This window comes from Haliaeetus albicilla, chromosome 6 (assembly GCF_947461875.1).
Source record: "Haliaeetus albicilla chromosome 6, bHalAlb1.1, whole genome shotgun sequence".
NCBI lineage: Eukaryota > Metazoa > Chordata > Aves > Accipitriformes > Accipitridae > Haliaeetus > Haliaeetus albicilla.
The window spans coordinates 13,723,687-13,749,921 of NC_091488.1; the positions used below are offsets into that span (position 1 = coordinate 13,723,687).

At 43.6% G+C, this 26,235-nt stretch overlaps 1 protein-coding gene and 1 long non-coding RNA gene across 2 annotated transcripts in view; one reads left to right on the forward strand and one right to left on the reverse strand.

The window, feature by feature from the left end:
- IGSF5 (immunoglobulin superfamily member 5) overlaps positions 1-23,684 on the reverse strand; it is a 34,323-nt gene extending 10,639 nt beyond the window's left edge. Inside the window, exons 1-7 of the mRNA XM_069785086.1 lie at positions 23,435-23,684; positions 20,529-20,731; positions 12,544-12,864; positions 11,192-11,500; positions 5,335-5,466; positions 4,786-4,810; positions 1,600-1,712 (exon numbers count right to left, since the gene is read on the reverse strand). Of these exons, the coding sequence (XP_069641187.1) occupies positions 1,600-1,712; positions 4,786-4,810; positions 5,335-5,466; positions 11,192-11,500; positions 12,544-12,864; positions 20,529-20,586 (958 nt within the window). The 5' untranslated portion in view covers positions 20,587-20,731; positions 23,435-23,684. The remainder of the gene's footprint in view (positions 1-1,599; positions 1,713-4,785; positions 4,811-5,334; positions 5,467-11,191; positions 11,501-12,543; positions 12,865-20,528; positions 20,732-23,434) is intronic.
- A 143-nt stretch (positions 23,685-23,827) lies between these two features.
- Positions 23,828-25,477, forward strand: LOC138685583 (uncharacterized). The gene is made up of 2 exons (XR_011324878.1): positions 23,828-23,988; positions 24,687-25,477. It is a non-coding gene; the product is annotated as an uncharacterized lncRNA (long non-coding RNA).
- Positions 25,478-26,235: the final 758 nt, after the last annotated feature.

The following is a 26,235-nucleotide window of genomic DNA, read 5'->3' on the forward strand; positions in this document are numbered from 1 at the left end:
TGCACAGCAGGAGCTGGGAAAGAGGAGTGAGAATACATGAGAGAAACAACCCTGCAGACCCCCAGGTCAGTGAAGAAGGAGGGGGAGGAGGTGCTCCAAGCACCGGAGCAGAGATTCCCCTGCAGCCCGTGGTGAAGACCATGGTGAGGCAGGCTGTCCCCCTGCAGCCCAGGGAGGTCCACGGCGGAGCAGATATCCACCTGCAGCCCGGGGAGGACCCCACGCCGGAGCAGGTGGATATGCCCTGAGGAAAAAGATACAGCCTGTGGAGAGCCCACACTGGAGCAGGTTCCTGGCAGGAGCTGTGGCTCCATGGAGAGGAGCCCACGCAGGAGCAGGTTTTCTGGCAGGAACTGTGACCCCATGGGGGACCCATGCTGGAGCAGTCCATTCCTGAAGGACTGTACCATGGAAAGGACCCATGCTTAAGCAGTTCTTGAAGAACTGCAGCCTATGGGAAGGACCCATGCTTGAGCAAGGGAGGAGCGTGAGGAGGAACGAGCGGCAGAGATGATGTGTTATGGACTGACCACAGCCCCCATTCCCCGTCCCCTGTGCTGCTTGTGGGGGTAGGGTGGATGTTTTTAGTTCTGTTTTTCTTTCTCACTATCCTACTCTGTTATTAATTGGCAATAAATTAAATTAATCTTCCCCAAGTGGAGTCTGCTTTGCCTGTGACAGTAACTGGTGAGTGATCTCCCCATCCTTATCTTGACCCACAAGCTTTTCCATTTTATTTTCTTCCCGTCCTGTTGAGAAGGGGGAGCGATAGAGCGACTTCGTGAGCACTTGGTGGCCAGCCAAGGTCAACCCAGCACACCAACAAATATGAAAGGAGCCCATCTAGGATCCAGTAGAATCAACTTGTCCAGGTTTTCCTTTTATTTTTTATAACTGCTACATTTTACGATAACACATGCTCTTGAAATCTTTTCACTGCACTTATTTCTTCACAATTTGTTAGAGAGAAAAGGATGTATGCCTGGATTATAGACTCTGCACAATAATTTTATGTCATTAAGTGTTTGATTAAACGTTTTGATAATAATGTGCTTATAAATGCAAGTGGTGGGTAACGATTTGGTGGAGATTTACATTTGCTTTTGAAGAGTCTTTGTGCTTAAGGACTAGAATTTATAATGCCTGAGTCATTTATCAGTAAAATCATAGTTCACTAACTGCCTTTTTTTCTTTCTTTCTTTCTTTCTTTCTTTCTTTCTTTCTGTTGTTCCTTTCTGTTGGTGGTGGTGGATTTTTTTGTTTTTACAGACCAACTGCAAAATATTGCTTAAATTGAGTATTGTATGGGAATCCAGTACTCCCACCTCTGGCCCCAGAAAATATGTGGAAGAACAAAGCATTAAAAAAAACAATCCCAGGACTAAAACTAAATTCAACTGCAAAGAACTTTGATGTTTTCTCAATACTTTTGAAGGAGCATAGTCTAGAAAATCCAAGATGTTCTGAAGAGGTTCAGGCCAAGCACAAGTCCTTCACAAAGTATTGTGAAATCTTGTAATGTAATTGCTTGACACGTTGTCCAAAATGCCTATGTTTAGAAGCAGTTTGACAATATTTGATTCACCAGCTTAGACTCACTTGGGATTTGTTCTGTGTTCCACGGTTCCTCTGGAATGTATCCTTGATTTTCGCTACCATGCCTTTGCCTGTTTTCCAAATCACCATCTTTTTTCTTCTCAGCAGAAACTTTTCTAGAACAAAAAGGCCTGTCATTAGAACTTCATTATGATATGCGAATTCTTGGGTAGTAGGCTACAGAGAAAAAAATTATATGTCTTACTTCTGAAAAAATAGGTGCAAAACATATCTGCACCTTCCAAGTAATTAACTAGTACAAATCTTTTCCCATAGAAGTATTACCTGTGAAATTCTGTTTAGCAAGTTTCCATCAGCCGCATTATCAGAAAGCAGGAAAACAAAGTGAGCAATCTTCAAAGAGTGAAGACTCTGTTCCAGATCATAGGTTTTGTAGGAAATTAATTTTGATCTTTAATTCTGAATTACAGGATATTCAGTGGCCCAATAATGAAACAGCTGCTAGGTCACTTATGGCAGCTCATAATTTTTGTGATTTGAGCCCCCTCCAATTGCAAAAACAAAGCATGTTATCTCACATCACCACAATTAGCTCCCAAGTGATTTGTCTGCACACTCCAAAGTTAATCTATCATTTTGAAATTTTCTTTACAAGTAAGCGTAGCCAGAGTGAAGTTGACAGAAATCCCTCGGTTAAAGTTACACATCTCTGAATTTGCAGAACGGTGACCTGCGTAGCTGCACAGCGAGAAAAGACTGCCTTTTTACTCAAAACTCTTATGCTAGAAGAGATGCTACTATTCATTTGTTCCTACCATGGACTCCTCTCCAGGATAGTCCCAGGTCCATCTTTGCCTAGGTTTCTGGTGTGGCAAGCACAAACTGATGGCAGGACTATGACAACCCAGGGATTTGTGGGGAAAGGGGGAAATATTCCTGGTTAGCAATATTTGTGGAAACCGCTGCATTTACTTCTATATGTTTAGGGGGAATTACTTTGCAGGCCCATAGATCTTCAGATAAGCATTACTGATTCACACGTAAATCTGACAAGCCAGCTATGAGTATATGTTTTCTTTAGGAGGTAAACAAGTTAGATACCACCAAGAAACCTGTCATGGTTCTAGAAGACAAGAGCAATTGTTTAGGAATACCACCTCAACGTGTTACATGATACTGTACTGTCTATTTTATCTGATCCTTAGATCTCAACAAACTCAGTGTAGTAGCCAAATCAAAAGCAGCTACAAAAGCATGTGGGAAGTACAGCAAGATAGCCAGCCAAGTTAAAAATAAATGTGGGAAGCAAAGCAATATATCTTTGGTCTCATCACTTCATTGCTACTACTACAACACGGCTTCCAAAATCTGGACAATCATCATTCTTTTTACTGCAGGTAGGTTCCCCCCCAAGAAAAAAAACACCTAACCTAAAAATCTGTAAGTGATTGTAAGTAATTCCTGTGATTTCAGTGTCATTGTTTAGACATGCTAAAACTTTACAGAACTGTCAACACTGAGTTTCTAAGTCCAAGCTGAGCCACAGAGCCTGGACTCATCCCAGTGCTTAAGTTTTTGCTTAAGTGTTTGCTTAACTTTCAAAGTGTAAGCAACGTTTATGAAGTCTGTATGACAACTCATGTTTAAAGTTAATGGGAAAATAGGAACTTTACTACTCAGATCTAAAACCACACATTCTACCATGAAGATAGAATTGTATTTGCCCAGACCAGATTCAAAGACATATGGGAAAGTAATGTTTTGCCCTATTCTGGACCTGTTCAGGTTGTCTGAAAGAAAGCACTGTGCAGACCCGTGTAAGCGAGGTAGGACCCTGGGAATGACACGGACCTGGCCATATCAGTCCTCACTGCTGGGCAGATGCCTCCCTGTGGGTTCAATTGATTTTGCCTTATAGGGCTGACCCTTGCAGAAGGCTTTTGGCAGAACCAAGTCAGAATCCAAGCAAAAAGGCTTTGTAGGACTTTATTCATAGCAAAACCTATATGCAAGTTGTACCTGCTTTTGGCCTCCTATTCCCTGCTGATTTACTCCTGCCCTATTAATATAGCTGCAGTTGGTAAAATGATCAATTTAGCATCATAAACTAAGAAATCACGTGGAATTTTACTGGTATGACATGGCATAATTAGCATCATTTCCTCAGGACACAATAGTGTTTACCTATTTCCTTATTTTGTTTTGTATCAATAAAGTGCTCTATAAATGGAAATCTGTCAACAGACCTTCACAAAATTTCCCCACAAGAGGCCGTTAATGAAGCTAGGTGTTACCAAAGTGCGAGGCAACGCGGCGTAACGTTTCATAAACTCATTAAGAGATGGGGAGTTAAAAGCCCCACAAGCGTAGGCAGAGTATGAATTTACAATGCTCCCTAGAAGCTTAGAAAAAATAACTCCAAATAACCTCACTGACGTTGCTGTCACAGCCGCACTGGCGCCGATAAACAGGATCTTAACGCTGATAACCATTAGCTCATGATTTCTAAGATGTTCCAACTCAATGCAGTAATGCACCAACAGCTTTGTACTTAAGTCCATCAGATAATCACTTGATTAAGTGTCGGCACCCATCACCGGGGCAGCTTTGTTTATTAATTTAATTTTTATCAGTCTAACGCTAACGAACCTTAAAAGCGCCGGGGACGCCGTCTAATTTGCCTGCCAATCTATCCCAATTAGCTTGCGGCAAGGCTCCTCTCCGAAGGTCCGGGACGTGTGTGTGTCCCCCCCCGCCGCGGCAGCCCTGGCAGCGCTGCCGGGCTCGCAGTGACCTCCTGTGGCGGAGCGGGCAATCGGCACCCACCCTGCCTTCTCCGGGGGCTACAGCCAATTTTTAAGGGTTTGCTTTGCCCGTCAGCTTCAGTAGGAGTCTATCTGCAGTTTGTAATGTCTGTGCTGGCTGAATCAGAGAGGTAGCCTTTGCAGGGTTTTGATTCTTTTCACCTAGTTTATTGTGGGAATGGAGTTCACAGCCTGCTGCGAGCTGCGGCCCTCGCTTTTCGCCCCTAAGGTCAGTCCCCTTCCCTGAGCACTGCCTCCCCCTCCTCTGCTGTGTGCACAGAAATGGTCAAGGTCACACAGAAGGCAGCACCCAAGCGTCCTGGGAGTGCTGGGCCATGGGAACGGGCACATCCCTCTCACCATCCTGCAGCAGCCCCAAAGTGTTTAGTTAAAAGGAAAAATTATCCCACCTCATCCAGCTTACCTTATTTCATCTTGATACGTAGATCCTGGGGGGGGAGGAAGAGAGAGAAAAAAAAAAAGGAATGTGTTTAAAATGCAGGAAAGTAAAATGTGACCTACTAGAGAGCTCCTCTTGGAGCGTACACTGTGTTCCAGCTACCACAGGGGCATCTCTCCTCTGTTACAAAACTGTGCAATATCCCTGTAGAACAGCTTACACAGAAATTGGAAATTAGGCACACAGCACTGAAGGTATGCTTCAACAAAGTACCTCAGCATAGGAACTAAACATCATTCAAAGTTAACATACTCCTGAAAAACACTACCCCCTTGTAGTTAATGTGAATGGCAAAACTAGTGGGTCACTGATTACTTTGGAACCAATTTATAGAGGAAACAGCAAGATGAAAGTAAGGAGCATCTTAACCAGATCATGATTAAGAGCAAGATCTGTCTGCTCACACTTCTGCTTGCAGGTCTTTGCTCTACACTAGAGCTGACATAACTAGGAGATTTATATCTAACTTAAGATATTTTTTAATGTATAGACCAGTTATGAAGGTCCACTTACCTTTCTTCTTTAGGCAGCAGCAGCGTACAACAACCACAATAATAATGATCAGAAGAATAATACCAACAAGTGAAAGCACGACTGCAAGTACAATGACCCATGTGCTTCTGCTCTCTTCACTGTAATAATTTTCTGTTAAATTAAATGGAGAAACATTGTACTATCAGAGCCTCAAAACATCCTTTTTAGAATATTTACCTTTTCTGTGAGAAGTTATTAACTGCTTGTTGATTATTTAGCAAGGATCCTGTGTCTTCCAAGTGACAGGCTCTGTATTTATGGATGGTGCCCTAGAATTTAAAATGTTTCCAAATGCAAATTCTTTACTGCAGTTGCAACTTCTCCCACTGCCACTTCTCTTCTGAAAAACATAGGGTTGCAATCTTCCAACCTAAACTTTATTTCATAGATATGCTGGGCCTTCCAGCATCCTTTGGAGACATTTGGGGTTGGGAGAGGGCTTAAGATTCAATTTAGATGTCTATATTGCACATATTAAGCATCTCGCCTAGCTGCTCTTGTCAGTGGAGAGAACATAGGCATTTTGGGTTACAATTCATTTGCCCAAATGTGTATGTGCCCCTTTCGATAAGATGAACAACGCTGAAGAATGTCCGTTTCTCCCCACAGACCACAGCAATAGTCTTAGGTGACTACTACAGAAGGAGATAGACCCTGTAGATATGATTTTCTGATTAACTCCATCTTGGGATTTCTTTCACTGATTTCAGCAGGTCTTTGATTTTGGGACATACTTGGTAGGGCATCTGTTATCCACTTGAAGAGCAGCAAAGAGCAAAACCTGTAAAGAGTAGCACCATTTTGGCATATGCAACTACTAACCCATCTTCTCCACCAGCATTCTCACAACATTAACTTACTCCTTTGTCTTTGCTGTAATCTACAGAGTTAAATGAGGTGATTTAAAGATAATTCAGTGCCTTGGTGAAATCGGTTGCTATGACCAAACAGTTTTCCTACAAAGCTCCCACGTGCAGAGAATTTTAAAAATACCTCATATTTCTTACATAGCTGGATGCACAAGGAAGATGTCAGTTCCGATTTTCACATCATCCTGCCCTTTGGTTTTGACCAAATATTTCAGAAGCACCTCTGATTTGGCTACCCTTTGAAAAGCAGCCCCCAAATAATTTTGGGAGTTCTTTAGAAACAAGATTCCAATCCAAATTACAGGTGTGAGACACATCCAAACTTGACAAAACACATTCTGTCACACTGGGTTTATGATTGTCATTTCCTCATTAGAGGTCCTAGTTAACACCTGCATGGCCACATTTAGCTGACAGCCTCTGGAAAAGTACCGCAGCAATGTAGGTGATTGGTAGCTGCACAGTGTCAGGGCTATTCCCCTGATGTGTGAACCACAATATCTGCTGGTTTACCTATGGCAGGGAATAAAGTAAATCCTTTCTATCTACAAATTTGCCTGGGTATATGTTTGGGGTTTGGAGGTTTCAGACTGCAAAGATACAAGACCAGAGCCTCCCACAAAGCTTGAACCTCCTTTAGGAGTCTGCATTCTCCAAAGCTCAGGTCATTATGATTAAGCAATTTGTTCCAGTCTTCTCTAATCCTAATGCTCAGTTGGCATGTTTTGAATTTCTTCTGACTCTTAGAGAAAACAAGCACTCAGTAACCTGCAAACTAGTAGTTAATTCTGTAGGCTGTAATCATTTGTGATTACAATTGATGATGAACTTGTTCGTAATATTTTTTATCTAGAAGTACTGCAACAAATATTTATATTTTATCATATTTTTTTCCATAAAGCATGTCACAGGGATTTCAAGATGCCTAAAATATGAAGACAGCTATTTAGCTATAGGGGAAAGCTTAACCTTAGTGTGAAGGGAGGAGCTAAACACACCTGCACTGGCCCATACCTCCAGGCTGGCTGCCACACCAAGGTATTTCACCCCGTGTCAGGTTCAGGTTACATGCCAAAACAGAATCTACGGAGTTGAAGCAAGAACAGGATACAACACAAACACTCCCGGCACTTCAGCATTGTAGTTTCGCCCCAGTTTTGGAGGATCCAGAAAGAAACTGGAGCTGGGACCAGCAGGTATGAATGCAGGAGCTGCCAGCTCAACATCCAAGTAGGGTTGCAGAGGGGCACTGAGGCATGAGGGCATTAAACCCCTTTTAGCCCCATTAGTAAATCCACACCAAGTTACATGAGGTGCTTAGTGTGGACAAAGCCACTTCCTCATTCTATAGGGCCCATCCTCTGCCGCTATCCAGACCTCTGGCTCCTCCCAAAGCTGCCCAAAAATTTACTTGGGCTAAGTATCTGCAGAAAAGAGGATTTTCACTGGCACATGCTGGTGACCAAGGAGAAATGAGAGACCAGAAAAAGCTGCACATTGCTTCTTGGACACCTTGGAGCTTTCTGGCTAACTTAAAAAGCAAAGGAGGATCAGGCTCATGGCAGATTCCCTGTCTTCATCTTCTGCAGGTCAAAGACAACATGAAGTCAACACTGAAGCCAAAGAGAGCTTGGGCCCAGCTAAGGGACTCTGCCACGGACCCCATTTCCCAATAACAGCTCTGTGAATGCATCGGCTGGGATAACTCCATAGGAGTTCCCAAATTTGGTGCTCAGTCAAACACCACTGTAAGTGAGGTAACTCTGGAGGAGGAGTGACTGACATAAAAATGCATCACCTTGTATGGAAAGGTCTGAGATTAAGACTTGATCTAGAGGTGCAGGAGGGTAGGACATTCATTGACCAGGGGATGGCTGGCTGAAGAGGGCTCAGATTTTTGGTTGCAGTTCTTGTGAATGGACAGGTATTGCTTGTGAGGAACATGGAGGAATTTGATTCCACAAGCTTTTAAGTGAAAGCTAAAATTGATATTACAGTAGTTTTGGGAAGGACTCCTTAGATGTTTGAAGCTAGTCGTATTCTTTCCTGAGACCAGCTAGCTAAGGCTGCATCTCTATAAGAAAAGTCAGACAAGCTCTGAGATTTCAAGTGTGATATATATATTATATATCTTCCTCTGTCATAAATGCCACATCTTTATTTCATTCTAATAATTTGAAGACTTCATATTCTCGTATCCTGACAAATTTTTCCAAAGAGAAATGAATGATGGTCCTGTACAATCACTAATTATACACTAACTGTGCTTCATGACATCTGTTTTTCTCCTCTTCTGATTTACAATGAGTAGCTATGGAAACTGAGGGTGGATACCTCTGTACTTTACAAATGAGTAGGCAGGGAAATTTATTAATTTCCTCAGGATAGTTCTATTTTGCTTAGTCAGTAATTAGGATCAATGTGACTACAAAAAAGTCATATTAAGAATGGTGAAATGACCTTTTTCAACTGCATTACAAAGCAAGTACCTCTGAAAAAGGCTTGCTAATAATGACTCATACTTAAAATAAAAGGCACAGTTACTCACACCTCCTTAGTTGTTAATATGTCGAAGCTTCTATATCAAACCCCTCATTAATCCACTATAAGAATGTCTTTGTATGTGCTGTGTTCACCCATTACAGAAGAATCATTTCACCAAGAGAAGCTGTCAGCATGATTATAGAAGTTCACAATGCTCAGCACATCATAAAAAGAAACACAGATTCGAAGCCCTACTCTGTACAGAAAACAGCTGGGGATGCATAGTCCCGCTGCAAAAAACTCCATATAATCTATGCATTTCCTGTACCGCAGGATAAGGCTAATAAAAGGGATGTCACTGTAGGGTGGACTGTGTCACCATAGGACACAGTGTGCCTATACCCAGTGTGCTGGTTTTGGCTGGGCTAGACTTAATTTTCTTCACAGTAGCTAGTATGGGGCTATGTTTGGGATTTGTGCTGAAAACAGTGTTGATAATTCAGGGATGTTTTATTGCTGAGCAGTGCTTAGCCAGAGCCAAGGCCTTTTCTGCTTCTCACCCCACCCCACCAGCGAGTAGGCTGGGGGTGCCCAAAAAACTGGGAGGGGACACAGCTGGGACAGCTGACCCCAACTGACCGAAGGGATATTCCAGACCATAGGATGTCATGCTCAGCATATAAAGCTGGGGGAAGAAGGAAGGGGGGGACGTTTGGAGTGATGGCGTTTGTCTTCCCAAATAACCAGTACACATGACAGAGCCCTGCTTTCCTGGGGATGGCTTAACACCTGCCTGCCAATGGGAAGTGGTGAATGAATTCCTTGTTTTGCTTTCCTTGCATGCGCAGCTTTTGGTTTACCTGTTAACCTGTCTTTATCTCAACCCACAAGTTTTCTCACTTTTACTCTTCCAATTGTCTCCCCCATCCCACTGCCAGGGGAGTGAGCGAGGAGCTGGGCGGTGCTTAGTTGCCAGATGGGGTTAAACCACGATGCCCAGTAACCTCAGCTCCCTGTCATGCAACTAGTGCTTCAAGTTTAGTTTGCCTTGAGACTCCTCTACCTGACAGTTGAGATATTTGGCTAGTCCCAACAGAGAAATGCTCCTAAAGATGGTTTGGTATTGTCTCCTTCGTCCGAATTAAACACTGCTAACCCACAGCGAGACACTTCTTACTTACTCTTATTGTGTTATGGTTTGGAAAAGAAAAACATTTTTCATAGCATTCTGTTAGATTGTGAGGCAGATCTATAGTGATAGTCCCATTTGCTTTGTTCCACACTGGCAGCACACACCAGATAAAGTCACCCTTTTCTGATGAGCATCCTAGTACTGTAAACGTGTTAAATGACAGAATTTTATTTTCATAGCATGTCAGTGAGGCCAAAGACCAGCAGCATTACAGAAAATGCTGATAACCTTAGCAAAGATATTTAAGGTTATCAAAGGTCTTGCTAACTGTTTTTGAGAGATTTGCCCAACATCCATGCTTGGATTAAAGTGACCTTGAATTTCCTTAAATAAAAGGCAATAAAAAGCAACTAAATGCACCATCCAAAGAACTCCACATATGTTGCTGCGGGACATTTTTTACCTTCCTCTAAGATGTGAAAGGCACCATGCCAGGAAGAGGAAAGCAGGCCCAATGGTCTGTGATCTAAGTAGACTTTGGGATAAGGCCCATGAATATGTAGCTTCTCTTGATGACCTAATTCTTCTTCTGTAATGGGTGAATATATCATGTACAAAGACTTTCTTATAGCAGACTGGTGATAGGTATACACTATAAAAGTTCCTACATATAAATGCTACCATCTGCAATTAGGTGCCAGCCTCAGTGCAGCCCTGGGAATGTTACCACCATACTACAACAGCTGCATCACATCTGGTCACTGCTCATGTGGAGAACTTTGTATTTGCACCTGAAGTGCTAGTACAGAATCTATTTGGGGTTGTGTGCAGAAACTGGGAGTAAAATCCACGGGGTTTTTCCAAGTCAGTGGTAAAACTGGTATTGAAAATTATGGAGAACAATTTCACCTGAGGGTGTGGCCTTGAGTAAATGAGGTCTAACAAATTATGTTAATATGGCAGGTATGGTCTAATCAAGGATATATAAGATCTAAATTCAATAGATGTTTACTTGGTCAAGGAGGAAAGGCTGGTTTTCTTAGCAGTGAATCCATAGTAGGAGTCAGTGGCAGATGTACTGCCTTTTTTTGTCTTGCTCAATCCTAAATTGGACTTTGTGGTTCATTTGTGGTACCAGTCCTCTCACAGATGTGAATTTAACCCTACCTATGTATCAGGTTGTGACTACTGGGTCTTAATTTTATTACCTTTGCATATCTCATAGTATTCCATTTGCAAGTAAAAGACTTTTCAAAATAAAAGCAAAACAAAACAAAAATCACAGTTCTGAGTATGGGCAGTACAGTACAGGTACTACAGTATAGGCAAAGTACAACAAATATTCACTTACCTAGAGTAGAGTTGACAAAAATAACAGTTACAGTTGCATTCTGAGGGTTAGGGAGTGCTCCTATGTCAGCTAAACAAGTCAAAATCTCAGTGTCCGTCGGAGTCAAAGTTAGGATGCTCAGGGCATTGTGGAGGCCATTAGATCCTTGACTGTGCTGGGTAACATACCTTGACTTATCAATGAAAGAGTCATTTGTCATCCAGGTAATGTCTGGAGCTGGAGCCCATCCTAAGGCTTCACAAACAATTTCAATTGTTTTGTTCTCTTTTACTGTTAAGGTGCTATTTTTGATGAATAAAGATCCATTAACTGTAGGAGGGAAAAGATGTTTTGTTCCTTCAGAATATTTGGCTGCATTGCTTTCCTGCTGATAGTTTCAAACCTTATCTGCTACCGAGAAATAGCTATGCCTTGAGATATGAAGTCAAAAACAATCATTATTAACACAGATAGACCATATGCATGATATAAACATGCAGATATTGCAACTTCACGGACACATTGTCCATTATGTCTAAAGCACAAGTCTCAGCTTTCGGTAACTTTCCAATAAAAAGCAGGAAATTATACTTTTTAGCCATCCTGATATATTTCCAGCTGAAGGACAACATAATGAAATAACAGTGTTTCTCTCTAAGTTTTAAGTATGCTCGGGTTTTATCAGGAAAGGTTTACGGGTAGATGATGAGATGTTCTCCTTGCATGAAGCACCTCTTTGACAAATGGCTAGTGTCTGGTGGTTAGATCTTGCTTTACTGGCTGCATTCTGTCACTACTGATGCTTCAGAGAGGAGGAAGAGGTCTCATATACAGGGGCTTGAAATGCAGGAACTTTTTATTCCTTGGAAATGGTAGATTGCAGCAGCAATCATATGAAGAGTATCACCTTGTGTTTCAAGGGCTTTACTTCTACATGCCATTAAATCAAACTTAAATAAGTTGGATAAGGACTGATTTCTGAGTCAGAAAGCAGGAGGGAGATCTGCCCTAAAGACAGCAGAAGGTTTGTGTACAAAGATGTGCATAGGGGTAATCCATACTGTTTCTAGCCAAAAGATAATTTTAGACTGAATGCTGGTGGGCCTGATATAGCCTTCAGGCACTTTAATAAATTCCAATAAAGAATAAGAGAAGAAAAGGAAATAACAAGGGCAGTTATAACCTTTGTCAATGGCACTCTGAATGTGACTCTGAAACCTGCTTTGACAGTAGAATTAAGACAAGGAGGACAGGAGGCAAAGGATGGTAAATGAGAGCATGTAGTCCTTCACAGGGATAATTTGAGCAATTCATCAGAGTATTCCTTTAAGTGCAATGTAATAAAATAGCTTTCTATTGGTGGCTATACGCACCTTGAACAGAAAGAAACGCAAAGCTATTCTCACTATGTTGCTGAATGCTGCATTCAATTTTTCCAGAGTCACTCAGCTGGGTGTTGTGGATGATCAGCTCTGAGGTAAATGAATTGCTACTGGTATAATTCTGAGAGGTGAAGCGGTCTGATGTTTCAACAGGTCCTTGAGAATTGATGACAGTGAGGACAGGATTTCCATTGGACAGCCAAATGAGAATTACCCATCCTACCGACACAGTGCAATTAAACCGGGCTTCTGAACCAGCAAGGACTGTTGCATTAGCAGGGCCATTTATAATAGAGTAACAAAAGCCAAGACCTGGAAGGAAGAAAAAACCAGTCTGTAAATACGTATGCAACACCACCACGAAAGGCCTTTGACTTAATTTTTACTGCCAGCAATTTAAGACTAAAAAGCCAGGCACCCTGGTTCAAACAGTATTATTCACTAGGAGCACTGGAATATTAAGCACTTAGTCACGTGTCAGGAAAGGCTGTTGATTCAGCTGAGCTGGCACTTCACCTCTGAGGGTCATCAGAGTACCTGAGACTTTTAGGAAAAGATAATTGTTTCATTTCCTATAATGTCTGTCAGTAAGTTGCTAAAGATATATATGGTAAACTGAAATTTCAACTGAGTAATGTTAATCCCACAGCAGTAAGCAGTGGTAAAACGCTACGTTGTTATAATGGATCCCCAAGCCAATCATTACAAACGTAAGTACATACTTATACAGTTTAAAAGATCTTAACCAGGTCAGAGATGGAGATGTACAATCTAATCTTTCAGCTCCAGCTTAGATTAAATGGTTTTCTTTAAAGATGCATTTGCTTTTTTTGTCTCTCCTCCTCCCACTCCAAAATCACCTGTGTCTATTCAGTGATTCACTAAAAAGCTGACTTATCATTTTGCTGAAAGAAAGAAAGAAGTTCCACTTTTAAATAGGAAAGTACATGAGTTCTCTAGATTTTAAATAAATAAAGGAGTATGTAACTAGTCCCTTTTCCATACCGCGGATTGCCACTGATTTTTTGCAGCCCCAGCATATATCCTTCTATGCTCCTATTCATCTGCCTCTTCCCTTATTTCTCATGCATGCATCACAAACATACTTATCCACCTTCTCAGGCTTTCTGTAAACCAAAGCTGCTGTTATTCACGAGTTTTTCCTCCTTAAAAGGTAGTATGAATTTTGGCTACTATTTTCCAGAACTGAAAGCTCCTTTCTAAGGAAGCCATTTCGTTTTCCTTTCCTCCTCAACAGATCCAGGGCCTCCCATCGCCCTCAGAGGAATGAAGGTGCAGCTGTTGCCCAGGCAGATGGTGGGTCCCCTGCATGTGGGAAGGCAGAAGCACTTGTTTCTACCACACAGAAAGTGAAGGAAGAACGAAGGCAGACACCCTCTTTTTCAAAGCAGCAGCTGTGACTTCAGTCCCTGAGATAGCCAGGGGCAATGGTGCCGTTTTGAAGGTGGGCAAGTCTTAAAGCATTGCTCAGAGACAGAACATCATATACCCTAGTCTTCATGAGGGTCAAACCTTCACACTGTAAGAACATCCCAGATTATTTGGTTGGTGTCTTAGGGAGCAGGACTTGGGAGAGCAGCTTACCAACGTCCTTCCCATACTGGGGAGCCCAAAATGGTAGGCTCTCAAAAGCCAGTCACTTTACTAAGTCACTGCCACCCACAGCCCTGCTGGCTGCAGGTGGAGTGGAGGAGGAGGAGAGGACTGCCACGGCAGGCTCTGCTGTTGCCGAGGTTCATCCCAGGGGCCTGCCCATGATCTGCATGCATCCCACTGGGCACAGCTCTTCCTCATCCCTCACGGCTGCTATCGTCTCTTCACCTGCCTCTAAGCTCAGATCCGTTCCCTTTTGGCCTAGTGCTCACCCGCACTTCACTGTGATAGAGTTGCTCTTTGATAGGGGCATTGAAAGGTTTTGGTGGCAAGGGACCTCAGGATATCTTCTAGCCCAAACCTCTGCTCCCAGCAGAGCTAACTTCACAGTTAGGCCATTTGCACAGGGCCTTGTCGAGTCCAATTTTGAATATCTCCAAGGATGGAGATTTTACAAGGTCCCTGCAGACCAAGCAGTCCTGCCAGTGAGATCTACCTCACCAGTGAGTTCTTCATCACTTACTGGGAAACATTCATGCTGAGGAAGCACCAAGACTGCCAGTGCTACCCCTAACGATTCAGGCTGTAGTCTGCATAATTACAGCAATTAGATACTACAGTCCATAGCAGTCTAATTAAAACCCCGTGTCTGCAAATTTGGCCTGAGAATAAGTGTTCAATTATTTTCCAGGAGAAAGAAAGCCTGAAATGGCCATTACTCTCTTGTTAAGAGTATTCAGGACAATGAAGTGATTTTTAACGGTTTCATTCAACACAGGTTTAGTACATTTTAGGTAGTTTATTCATTAATGGGTTAATTATAAATTATTGAAAAAATCATTTTTCATTCAATCAATAGCTGGCGTGAGTAAGGGAGAATATGCTGTATTGTTTCACACAAAAGAGATGTTTGATAGTTGTACAAATGGAACCAGAGCCCAATCTCAGTTACGCTGTTGTAACCAGAGCCTCGGTGAACGCCCCTAGGGCATAGGGTCTGTAATCTCATCGCTCCAATGTCAATATCATTTTCTAATTCCCAGTTCACATTTAATCTTAAGCAGTATATATCTAAGCAGGTTTGTGCCAAGAATTGTTCTTTAATATAAATAGCTCCTCTCTTTCCTCCCACCAGCCTCATGTATTTACAGACAAGAACTTTTTCATTCTTTGTTTTGCAGGATTATACAAACCTAGCTCTCCCCGGTTCTTTGTATGATTGACTCTGAGTTCTCTCATGTTTACAAAAACCTTTACAAAAATTTTCCACCCTCCTGGGTTATGTTACCTCTGCCATGCACCTCATTCTCCAAAGTATATCTGTGTGTGAGCAATAAAACATTAAATGAAAAGCAAACTTCACTTCCACTGATAGTTAATAAAGCCAGATAAGATACATTAAAACATATTTCTGTTCAACTTAGATGGCTCATTTTTTCCTGTAGCATTTATTCAAAGCTCTCTTCAGACTTGTAAAGGTGAACTGAAATGCTTTAAAATGTGAAACAACTTGAAGACAAACTCAGCAATCAAATCTATGTGCATACCTTAGTAAGTGGCTTTACAGTTAACCCGATAAAATGCCTAAAAGCAATTTCCTCTCTTTTCTATTTGTCACTTCCTGAATGTTAGGGATTGGCCGCATGTCTGTGGATGGCATCATTTACAGAGCTATGAGTTTTCTAATGAATGTGCACTGATGAAGTGCATTCCAGTGAGACCATTTGTCATGTAATATGGCCTTCTTCCCTGATATTCAACATCCAGTTGTCATGATTTCTATTCATAACTTATATTGCCAGGGTTGAGACACTGTCCTAAGCTCAGACATGTCTTTGAATTATCTGTTCTTTCTTGACTTGTATTGTAGCCAGGCTTTACAATACTACTCCCTGTACAACTATGATGTCTATAACATGTTCATGTGCTGAGTTTTTTGATTTTTACGCTTTATTTGAAGTCCTTCTGACTGGTTGAAGTGGACATAAACAGCTACCATGATGATAGACACAGCCACGAAAAAACTTCCTTAGAGTTAACACCAAAATACCTTTAGTTGCTCATGAAACAGGAGCTGCAGTACTTATCCACACTGCTCCTCTTAATGCAAACTGATCTCTGTGCATTTTTAATTTATTTCCATGCCTGTGCAAATGCTTTACTTTTTTAAGGAGTCGTGGTTTGCCATGGCTCTGAATAAATGATGCGACTTTCAGTACACTCCTAGCTGTTAATTAATCATTTGCTATGAGATCATGTCTGAGTTCCATTATAGTCTTCAAATTTATCCCTAAATGTGAATAATCAGTGATCATCGGCTTTAAAAATACATGGCTAATATTGCTTTTGTTTTCTTCAGACACTCAGGACAGTATAAGCAGATAGGAATGAGTTATTCTTTCATTTATCCAAGATAATAGAATCATTTTTTATCAGTCCATAGGTATGGTAGGATCTACTTCTTCCACCAATCATATCTGCTGGAGCAATAGATGGTCTTTCACTGACTTCCGTGAGCTATGGAACAGGTCCATAAGCCCTGTATGGGGATACTATGGGTGGCAGAAGGACTGAGGAGTGGGACGTAGCTCAACCTTGCCTCCATTTAGATCTCAGTAAAGCCCCACTGAAAAAGGAGCTTCATGAGCCTTCTCCACCTGCTGCCAAAACATTTTTGGTGGTTTTAACTTTGCCTCTTTATCTTTTAGCTTTTTTTTTTATCCTGCAATAGCACGTAGAGTCCTAAACCAACAGGGTGTTCCATTGTCCAACTCATGTACAAACACTGATAAAGTAGCTTGTGTAAGGTCAAAGAGGACATTCATGACAGAAATGGGATCTAAACCCAGTTACCAGTGCTTTAAGCCAGTGCTATAAGTCCTTTTGCTGGACCTTGCTTCTCACACTAAGGAGAAAACTTTAGTGCTAGTTTCACTTACATACTGCTTAAAAAATATCTTGCATATGGTTGCTTTTAGACAAATTAAGGCCTCAGGCTAGATTGTCATTGCACTTTACAGGAATTTTGTGTTCAGCTCTTAACAGCTGGTTTAACATCTGCTTCCCCACACACAACCAATAAGAAATCCCACCCAGGCAAATATTATCTTTGCAATAGGGAAATGTTAGGCTGTCTTCATGGTATTGCATTATCCCTTGACTTTTGAAGAACAAGGCTGAGTTAGGACACCTTCTTTGAGGCACGTCACTAAATGTTTATAAAGCAGTCACCAGTGGTGAAAGTTTGCTTAAGCTGCTAAGTATTTATGGTATTTCAGTTGCTCAGTCCTTCCCAACAGCATGCAGAGTATACGCCAACTCCTTCATGAGCTGTTTATTTCCTCCTCTGTCACACAAAGCCACTGTCATCACTGCAGGTTTTGAAGAAAAAAAAATACATCTTATTCCCTGGATGACACCTGCACTGAGGGAACATCATCTGCCAAAGAACCACCCTTGCCCTTTGCCACCAATGTTTTTTCTTCCACGCTTGAACTAACTCTAGAGGACCACTTTTACACGCTGAAGGATTCAGCGACAAGGGCATTGAGATGTGGCTACCTTCTTTTCCTTCCCTCCTCTCCTCTGCTGACTGTGTCTTTCCTCTTTTATAAGTGACCTATTTGGATGCAGTGCAGTGAAGGATGGGCTTAGCCTTTTGCCGTAACGATTCCTTTTTTTTCAGCCTCGTTATTGTATTTCAGAATAATCTCCCCCTCTATACCCATATTGCCCTTCCATAAACACTGCCTTTCATGCTTCAGCTTTTACATCTAGTCTCTGTCTTCCTCCCTTCCTTCTCTGCTATTTCTGTTTGAATGTCTACATTTTTTTTCCTTTCAGTCTGTTTTAATTTCTTTTTCTTTTCACTCTTTCTTTAGTCTCTTGCTCACTCCACCTTGTCTTCTGCCTTCCCTGCCTCATCGCTGGCTCACCACTCCAGCAACAGCTCTGCAATAAATTGTTTTGGATTTGGTAAGATTTTTCTTCAGCACATCTCAAGTTTATTTCAAAAGCTAACAGCCCTGCATCTGAGCTTTTTGAAAACCAAAATAGATTAGAGCTTGTCAAAGCCTGCAGAGAAGGACTAGCTTGTTTGCTTATGTTAACAAGACTTTTTAAATGCTTATAGGAAGTTTCTGTCAAGTAATACTGGTCTACTCATACTCAGCAACACATATTTCCACCCACCTGCACACAAACCTCTCCACAGTCCCCAAGTGTGCCTTCTCATCTCTTCTCTCACTCACCGTTTGACAGCTGTCCCTTGCAGCCTCTCCTGGCTCTGCTGCTGGACTACTCCTCTCCTCCTGCGCTGTCTCCTGTCTCCAGTGATGAGGGTCCCCAGGCTGGGAACACCACAGCACCACCACCAATATGCCAGCAGCAGGCTGGGACTGCATGGAGGTTCTGTGGTCTGCAATAATGCTATCGCTGCCAAAGGGCATGCCGTGCTCACCCAGGGGGATGCTCAAACCAGCTGTGCCATGCAGCCATCTCGGCAGCCTAGCCACACCGCCCAGCCTTGCAACTCCCGACATCCCAAGAGCAGCAATATTTCTTTCAAGAGCAACACTTGCCTTTCTGCAATACAATTTTCTCTCTGCTTTGGGGTGTGCTCCTGCGGCTGCACCGCACAGTGTGGGCGATGCCTGCTACCCCACTACAGCTTCCAGGTGGGGCAATAAAACACCCATTGAAGGCATGCTTGAACCTAAAAAGCCTCTTCACCTAAAAGCATTAGTGAAGGGTAATAGCAATCCTCTAAAACACACAGTACTCTGCTCTGGATGCTTAGGAAGACAGTGCAAGAAGCAGAACAAATAAAAATTGAGGCTTTCTTGTTATAACATCCATGTCCATAAATAGGACACCTAGGGACTTCCTGAGCCAATGATTGCATCTGCACCTATGGATCTACCCTCCATGATATTTGTTTCTAGCTTTTTTCAGCCTATTTATAATTTGGTATTCCCCATATCCAGTGACCATGAGCTTTACTATTCAATTACGTACTGTGAGGAAAAGTACATTCTTTGGTTTGCCTTAAATCTTCTTTCTGATAGTTTTGCTGGTTGCCACTAGCTCTTTTTGTTATTAGAAATTGTGAATAACCATTTCACCATTCACCTCCATATAATTAATTGTTTTAATAAATGTTTGCTATTTCTTCTTTTTCGCAAGCAGTAAAATATCCCAATCTAATGAAGACCTCCTCATACCTTTGATCACCTCTGTCACACTTTACACCTTTCTCAGACCTATGATGTCATTTTTGAAATGGAAGGGCTAACAAAACATCCATTATTTAAGATATAAGCTGTCTGCGGACTTATATAATGCCGGGTTTCATTATATTTCCCTCGCTGAAGACACTAAGCAGTGAAATTTTCTCTCTTTTTCAGCAATTTACTCTTTTTCCAAGTTATCTACTCTCTTACTCCACTAGACATCTTCAGTTAAGTGATGCTTTGCATCGAATGTTTTCTGCTCCTTTATTACTTACTCACTTGGCATCATGACATTTTCTGGCAAATCTTCCTAGTCTCTTTTTGGATTTGGCTGCCCTAAGTAATTCTGCACCACCTGCAAAGTCTGCCACCTCACAGTGCTTCTTGAATACCACATATCCCTGTGCAACTCCACCGGGAACACCACTCTGCTCAGAAAACTCAACATTTATTCCTGCATTGTGTTTCCTTTCACCAGTTATTAAGCCATGACAATACCTTCCCTCTCATACTGCTGCAGCTCCCTCCTTTCAGAGCCTGTTAAAACCCCAGCTAGACTATAATGAAAAAAACCAGCCTTGTCTCCATTAACCAACTAGTCACTTTATATTCACATTTTCTTTAAAGCTCTGCCACCAAGGTATCTTTTATCTGAATTCACTTTGAAACTCAGGCATGTGAAATGTAAATTGGAGGCAAACTAGCAAAATGATAATTTGCACATATTTCTGGGAGCAAAATCAGCTGCTGATATTGAGCTCTCTACAGATGTCCCCTCAAAAGCAGTCCCAAACAGACAGGAGGAGGATGAACAAAAGGAGAGGGAGAAATAAGTGGGACATCCCTGCTCACTGGAAGTGAGAGAGGGCAGCCTCCCCATCTCCCCCCCACCCCATCCATGCTCACTTCTGCATACTGAAGCCCACTCTAAGCCATCAGACCATTCAGGCTTGAAATGCAAACTTAACCACTTCAAACAGTTTAAATAATCCCCCTCTGCAACCAACTGTTCGATCTGATATCGCCAGTAACTGTCATTTACACAGCTTTAAAATTAGTTCACACTTTAACTTTAAAATTAGTTCATTTTGTCCACACTGGCTCATTTCACGGGTTATGAATGTGTCCTACCTGGTAGCGAGGCAGTTAAGATGAGAGGAATTAAAATGAGCTTCTGGAACCTCTCCATTGGAGCATTCTCCCCTGGTCCCTAAGGCAGAAAGCCACCAGCGGTCACTGCATACTTGAGCAGAAGCTGAAGGACAGAACTTATCGAGAAACTCGGTAATGAGCTGCTGCTTTGCGTCTTGTGATAAAATGTGACTTTATGTGACCTGTATTACCAACAAGGAGAGAAGATTAAATGAGAGAGGGTTTGGAAGGAGAGGAGTACCTTTTTTCAAAACAACTGCTTCAAAAGAAGTAGAGGTGCTTTCTTCGGCAGAGAAACCGCCCCCTACGGACCTTAGCATCTCTTGCTCCCTTAGTCCCTCCTGGCTATTACAACACTACTGCTTCAGGATTGACTGTGTCAGGGGAGCTCCATCTACATCATTAAAGTTAATCATGAGCAGCTGCGAAAAATAATTCTCTAAGCTTCCTGCAATTGCATGTGTATTGTGGGTGTGCTGTCCATGCCGCCGGCGGCGTCCTGGCAGACTAATGAACCCTGTGCTCCATCACTTACTGTCATGCAGGGCAACTGTGCAGGGCGCCAGCTGCTTCCCTGGGGTTGGAGGGGCACAGACCTCCATTCGGAGGGTTTGTTCCCTCCGCAACCCCCTCGGGAAACTGATGCCTCCTGCACCAGGCAGCCTTCGGGAGAGGAAGTGGGAATATATCCCAATGTGCCACCACATCCAAAAGGTTTGGTTTCATGTTTTTCTGTGTGCTTTACTCCAAAACTAGGATTCCTATTCATACATTTCCAGTGAAAGCCTGGTACCATCATTTCTGTGGCAGTCCCGTCAGGCCCTCGCCATGCAGGGGCCACCCCAGCCAGGAGCAACAGCTCCTGCCACCCTGGGCTCTCCACCACACCTGCCTTGGGGCAAGGATGAGAAACACCAAATCTCTTCCCAGGTCCCCAGACTGAGCGTTCAGAAAGGCTGCTAGTGTAAAGAGGGTCCCCAGAATTATTCCTCTGAACTTAAGAGTGCCTCTTACACCTTGAAATAAAACACCACCAGCTCTCCACCGTGGTCAGAGATAAAATACAGAGCTTGGGTGGGAGCCATCACCTTCTGCATTTTCTGCTTTTCCAGTGTTTGTGATTCATTTGTGTGATATTTATTCTCCTCCCCCTCAAAATATGTGGGAGAGAGTTTGACTGCGCTGCTTGGTTTACTAACTTATCAGCTGGGAAATTGAAGCTTGCCTTAATGAAAGGGACACGGGCCAGAGGATGTGGTTTTGTGGCCAGCCCAAATTTCTTGTCAGGAAAGTGGTTTTCTTTTCAGGGGTGTTCATTGTGGCAGCTCTGTGCAATGCATAAATATTAGTATCACCACAGAGACACCTTGAGTTTCCTGTAATAACCATACTTTTTTAACCACACTTTTGCTAAAACCAAAACCACTCCAAGGCACAAAACATAAAAGCCCTGGCCCAGCTGTTCATTTTGCAGTTTTGTGCGAAGACCCTGCATTAATTCCCAGCAAGGCTTTTGTGAAAGCAGCGGTGGTGGGATGGCATAGGAGTGGGTGGCAGTGCCTCTCATGGAGTGCCCATGTAGCAGGAATGTCCCATGCCCAGACCTTCCCTGACCGCTGCACCACTGCAACCAACAAAAAACATTTTTGCTGTCTTTCCAAACATGGTCACCTGCAGCATCAAGCTATACCAGAGCTCTGTCCACTGCTCGGTGCTTTAAGCAGGGTAGTCTCACTGAGTTTACTGCAGCAGTTGTGACCTAACTGGCTCAGTGGGCAGTTTGCTCCGCGTTTTCCCATTTTGCAAGCTTTCAGTTTACCTTGTGAACTTAAGGGACAGCCCTGTCAACTAATCATCATTTTAGCCAAACCTGTGGGCTGATTTCTTCACTTGCGTGTTGGGAGGGGGGCTAGTTTGTAGGCTGGTTTGGGTTTGTCCAGTGCATTTTCAAAGATTTTGTTCTTTTCTCACTTCCATGTTTCGTGTGTGGAGGAGTCCCCAGCAGGCAGCTGTGACAGGAGGGTCACCATGGATGGCTTGGAGGGATTTCTCCTTGCTCTATCACTCAGCATATACACAAACCCGTCAGTATTTTTTAAGAGTTAGTATTATCTGTCATGAAGTGAAATGGCCCAAGTAAAGCACCACGAAACAAATCCAAAAGTCGGTGCTGTGTCATTTTTCAGGAAGCTATGATCCGGGGCAGGATCTATAGGTCTGGAGAGGACCCTGCCAGCCTGGGCAGCAGCCTTCATACCTCCACTTACAAATCCGGCTGCACCAACACAAGCTGAGCTGAGCAAAGTTTTATGGAGAAGAATAAACTTGCTAGAATCTTATGGCTAAATTCAGGCCAAAATCAGTAAACAACTTGGGGTGAAGTAAAGCGAGAAGGGAAATGAAGGGATCTATAAAGTTTTGTTTTGCTTTGTTTCAAAACGGACTTTCGAAGGGGAAGGGAAAGGAAATATTACCCAATCCCCAGATGAAAGAGGATATTTGGGCCAACGATTAATTAAATACCTGGGGTTTGGCCTGAACTGCTTTTTACCTTCTCCGCAGGTGACCAGGGTGACTCGCATTGTCAGCGCTGCTGTGCGTGGCTCTGAGCCTATTCCCTCCCACATCCACGCCGGAGGCAAGGGGATTATATCCATAATATCGCCGTAAAGGAGTGGCAGCCGGATCCAGCCTGGCACAGAGCAGGGCTCGGATGCTTTGTGCACACCCGCCCTGAAGACCAGGGAGCACAGCACAAGATGGGTGTTGCCGAACGCCCCTCCTCACCCCACTGCCACCGGCCCAGGGCTGGCTTCCCCGCTGTGGCAGGAGCAGGGGAGAGGGTTAAATTATCTTTCAGTGAATAATGGCTCCGGAGAGGTTACCTGAATTGCTTCCCCGGGCGCCGAGAGGGTGTCTCTGACCTCTTTCCCTTTGACGACGAGCCGCCCTCGCACCCTGCACCTGGGGGACGCAGGAGGAGGCCGGCGGCGTTCCAAGAGAGGGGCCCCAGGCCAGCCCTCGCCTCCTCGCCCCGGGGGAAACCTCCCTCAGGCGGCAGGGCGGCTGCCCGAGGCGCCGCGGGGAAGGAGCACCGACCTCTGCCGCCTCTCACCTGCCGGGCCCCAGGGCAGGAGCCCGCCCTGACACTGTCCCTGCACGGTGAGGTAAGGATCGCCTCTCCCCTTCCCCCCCGCCCAAATACGTGTATGGCTGTGTTAATATTTAACCGGTCCTGCAGGAGGAAGTAAGGCACAGCCCATGGCGCACACACACACACACACACAGGAGCAAACTTCAGGCCGTCCCAACCCGCGAAGCTGGATGGGCGCTGCCGCCTGACATCTCGGCGGAGGACGGCCACGCCGCCTTGCTGGGACATGCAGCGGCGCACGGTGGGAAGCGCGGGGTTTATTTTCCCCGGTTTATAACTGCGCAGGTGAGCGCGCCGGTGCCCTGCGTCGAGGCTGGAGCTCGTCCCGCCATTACAGAGCTGCAGGCGACATGGCAGAGAGCAGAAGTGCCTGCCTGTGGGCTCTGCACCAGCTGTGCTCTCACCAGCGGGTGCTGTCACCCACAGCCAGGGGTGTTGGGGTCCGTCAGCAGCCCCTGACAGGGTGAGGGGGCAAACCAGAGCCAGGGTACATCCAGGAGGTTCAGTCGGGAACAGAAGGAGGTGGGGCCGGGGCCAGGGCCAGGGCTGGAGACAAGGCCACAACATGGCGCCAAGGGGCCCACTCAGGGAACGGGGCCAGACGCAGGGATGGTGCGGGCTGCAGTGTCACTGGGGCAGGGGGTGATGGCCCCGGGGGGCTGACGTGCTGCCCTGGGCCGTGGACAGGGTCGGAGAGCCCCGGGGGGACTGACAAGGGAGGGTCAGGCTGGCTGGTGCCCTCGGGGCCCCAGCAAAATGGGCTCTTGCTGTGAAGTGCAAAGTTGCAAGCAGCTGGTGAGAAAACTGAGTTGGTTTTCCATTTTTCAAAGGAAAATACAGGCTCCAAGAGATTTTTCTTTTTCCTTTTTTATTTTCATGTTCCTTTCGGTTTTTATTTTGGGGAATTTTTTGTGCTATGTCAAAAAAAATGTTCGTTAAAACATTTCATTTAATTCTGAAATATTTTGTGTTTGTTTGCTCAGTTAAATCACACCTTTTCCTGCTTCTTTGACAGTTGTGTGTGTTCACCAAAGCTGCCATGCTGCCTCATGAGAGATGCTCTTTCAATGGCTGCAGCCTTCGTTTTCCTCTTAGAGCTGAACAGCATCCTTCGCATTACACCATCATTGGTCAGTGACTTGAACTGATCTGACACATCAGGAGATTTTTATGATGAGTCCATCTCCTGGGAAGCTTAAATCATAAAGAAGGGACATACGACTTTCCTGAACTGTATTTCCTACTAAGCGCAGTAACAGTTCTAGCAAGTAGAAATTAATGCCACACTGACTCAAAATGAAAAGGTTCAGTTCAGCAAAGGGAAAAGAAACAGTTGGTTTGGAGAATTTGGATCAATTTCCAAAATTAAATTTCAAAAACTGTGCTTTATTAGGAAAAATATCACCCTTACTTGTTTAAAAAAAAAAAAAAAAAAAAAGAAAGCTATGAAACCTGCAGGAAGTTTTTTGACCAGTTATAATTTTTTCTTTTTGCTTCCTTGCTTTTCCAAACACCTCTTTTTTTTAAGTCTAAAATCTCACTCTTGTTCAACCAACAGCCCTAATTTTGTAACAGTATTCTTGAAATACCTACTATGTGTAGTTTGATTTTCATCCAAATAAAGCTAGGGGAAGAAAAGGGAAGACATCTAATAAGCAGATTCCATCTCTAGTTGTCTAAGTACGAAAAGTGCAGAAAGTTAAAATGGATTGACTGGATTTCCACCTTGATTTAACAAAGATAACTCTTTGTAAAAGTGCTTTGGAAAGGATAATAGCTGGTTTTAAAACTCTTACAAAACTATCATTTGGCACTACCGAGAAGAGATTGGCTCTGTTATCTTTGTAATTGCTCTTCAGGTAGATTTAAGCTGTTATTAGATCAGCCCTTAACCTCTTCTCTGCCTGACTAAAGCCTTGCTCCCTCAGCATCTCCTCACCAGTGCTGTGCTCTAGACCCTTGTCCACTTCATGTCTTGCCACTAGACCCTGTTCAGCTTCTCTACATGCTACTTGAACTGAGGGGCACAAAACTGCACACAGATTTCCAGATGTGTGTAGTAGAGGAGAATAAGTTTCTCTGAATTTGCTGGCAACAGTTCTCTGAATGTGGCCTAGTACATGGTTTGCCATATTTGTGGTGAGAGGGCATTGCTGGTTTGTATTTACCCTGGTGTTCATTTCACCCAGCTCTCTTCATCAAGTTTTCTATCCACTGTCACTTAGGTGGTACCACTGCAGGCTATACCTCAAGGCTGTTGCACCTGATGTGCAGAACTTTGTGCTTCTCTATGCTGGATTTCATGATGTTTCTGTTGGTCCAGTCCTCAAGCTTATCAAGGTCCATTTGGATGTCATGTTGCTGCACCTGTGCCACAGCTGTCATTATAACACTAGCTAATCACAGGCTGATCAGCTATCTCTTTACCACACTGAGGTCTGTCATGGTCTGGAGATTAGCCATGTCCTTAAATGTGTACTCCCATACAGATGCATACACCACTCTGCTGGCCCCCATTGCAGGCATTTCTTT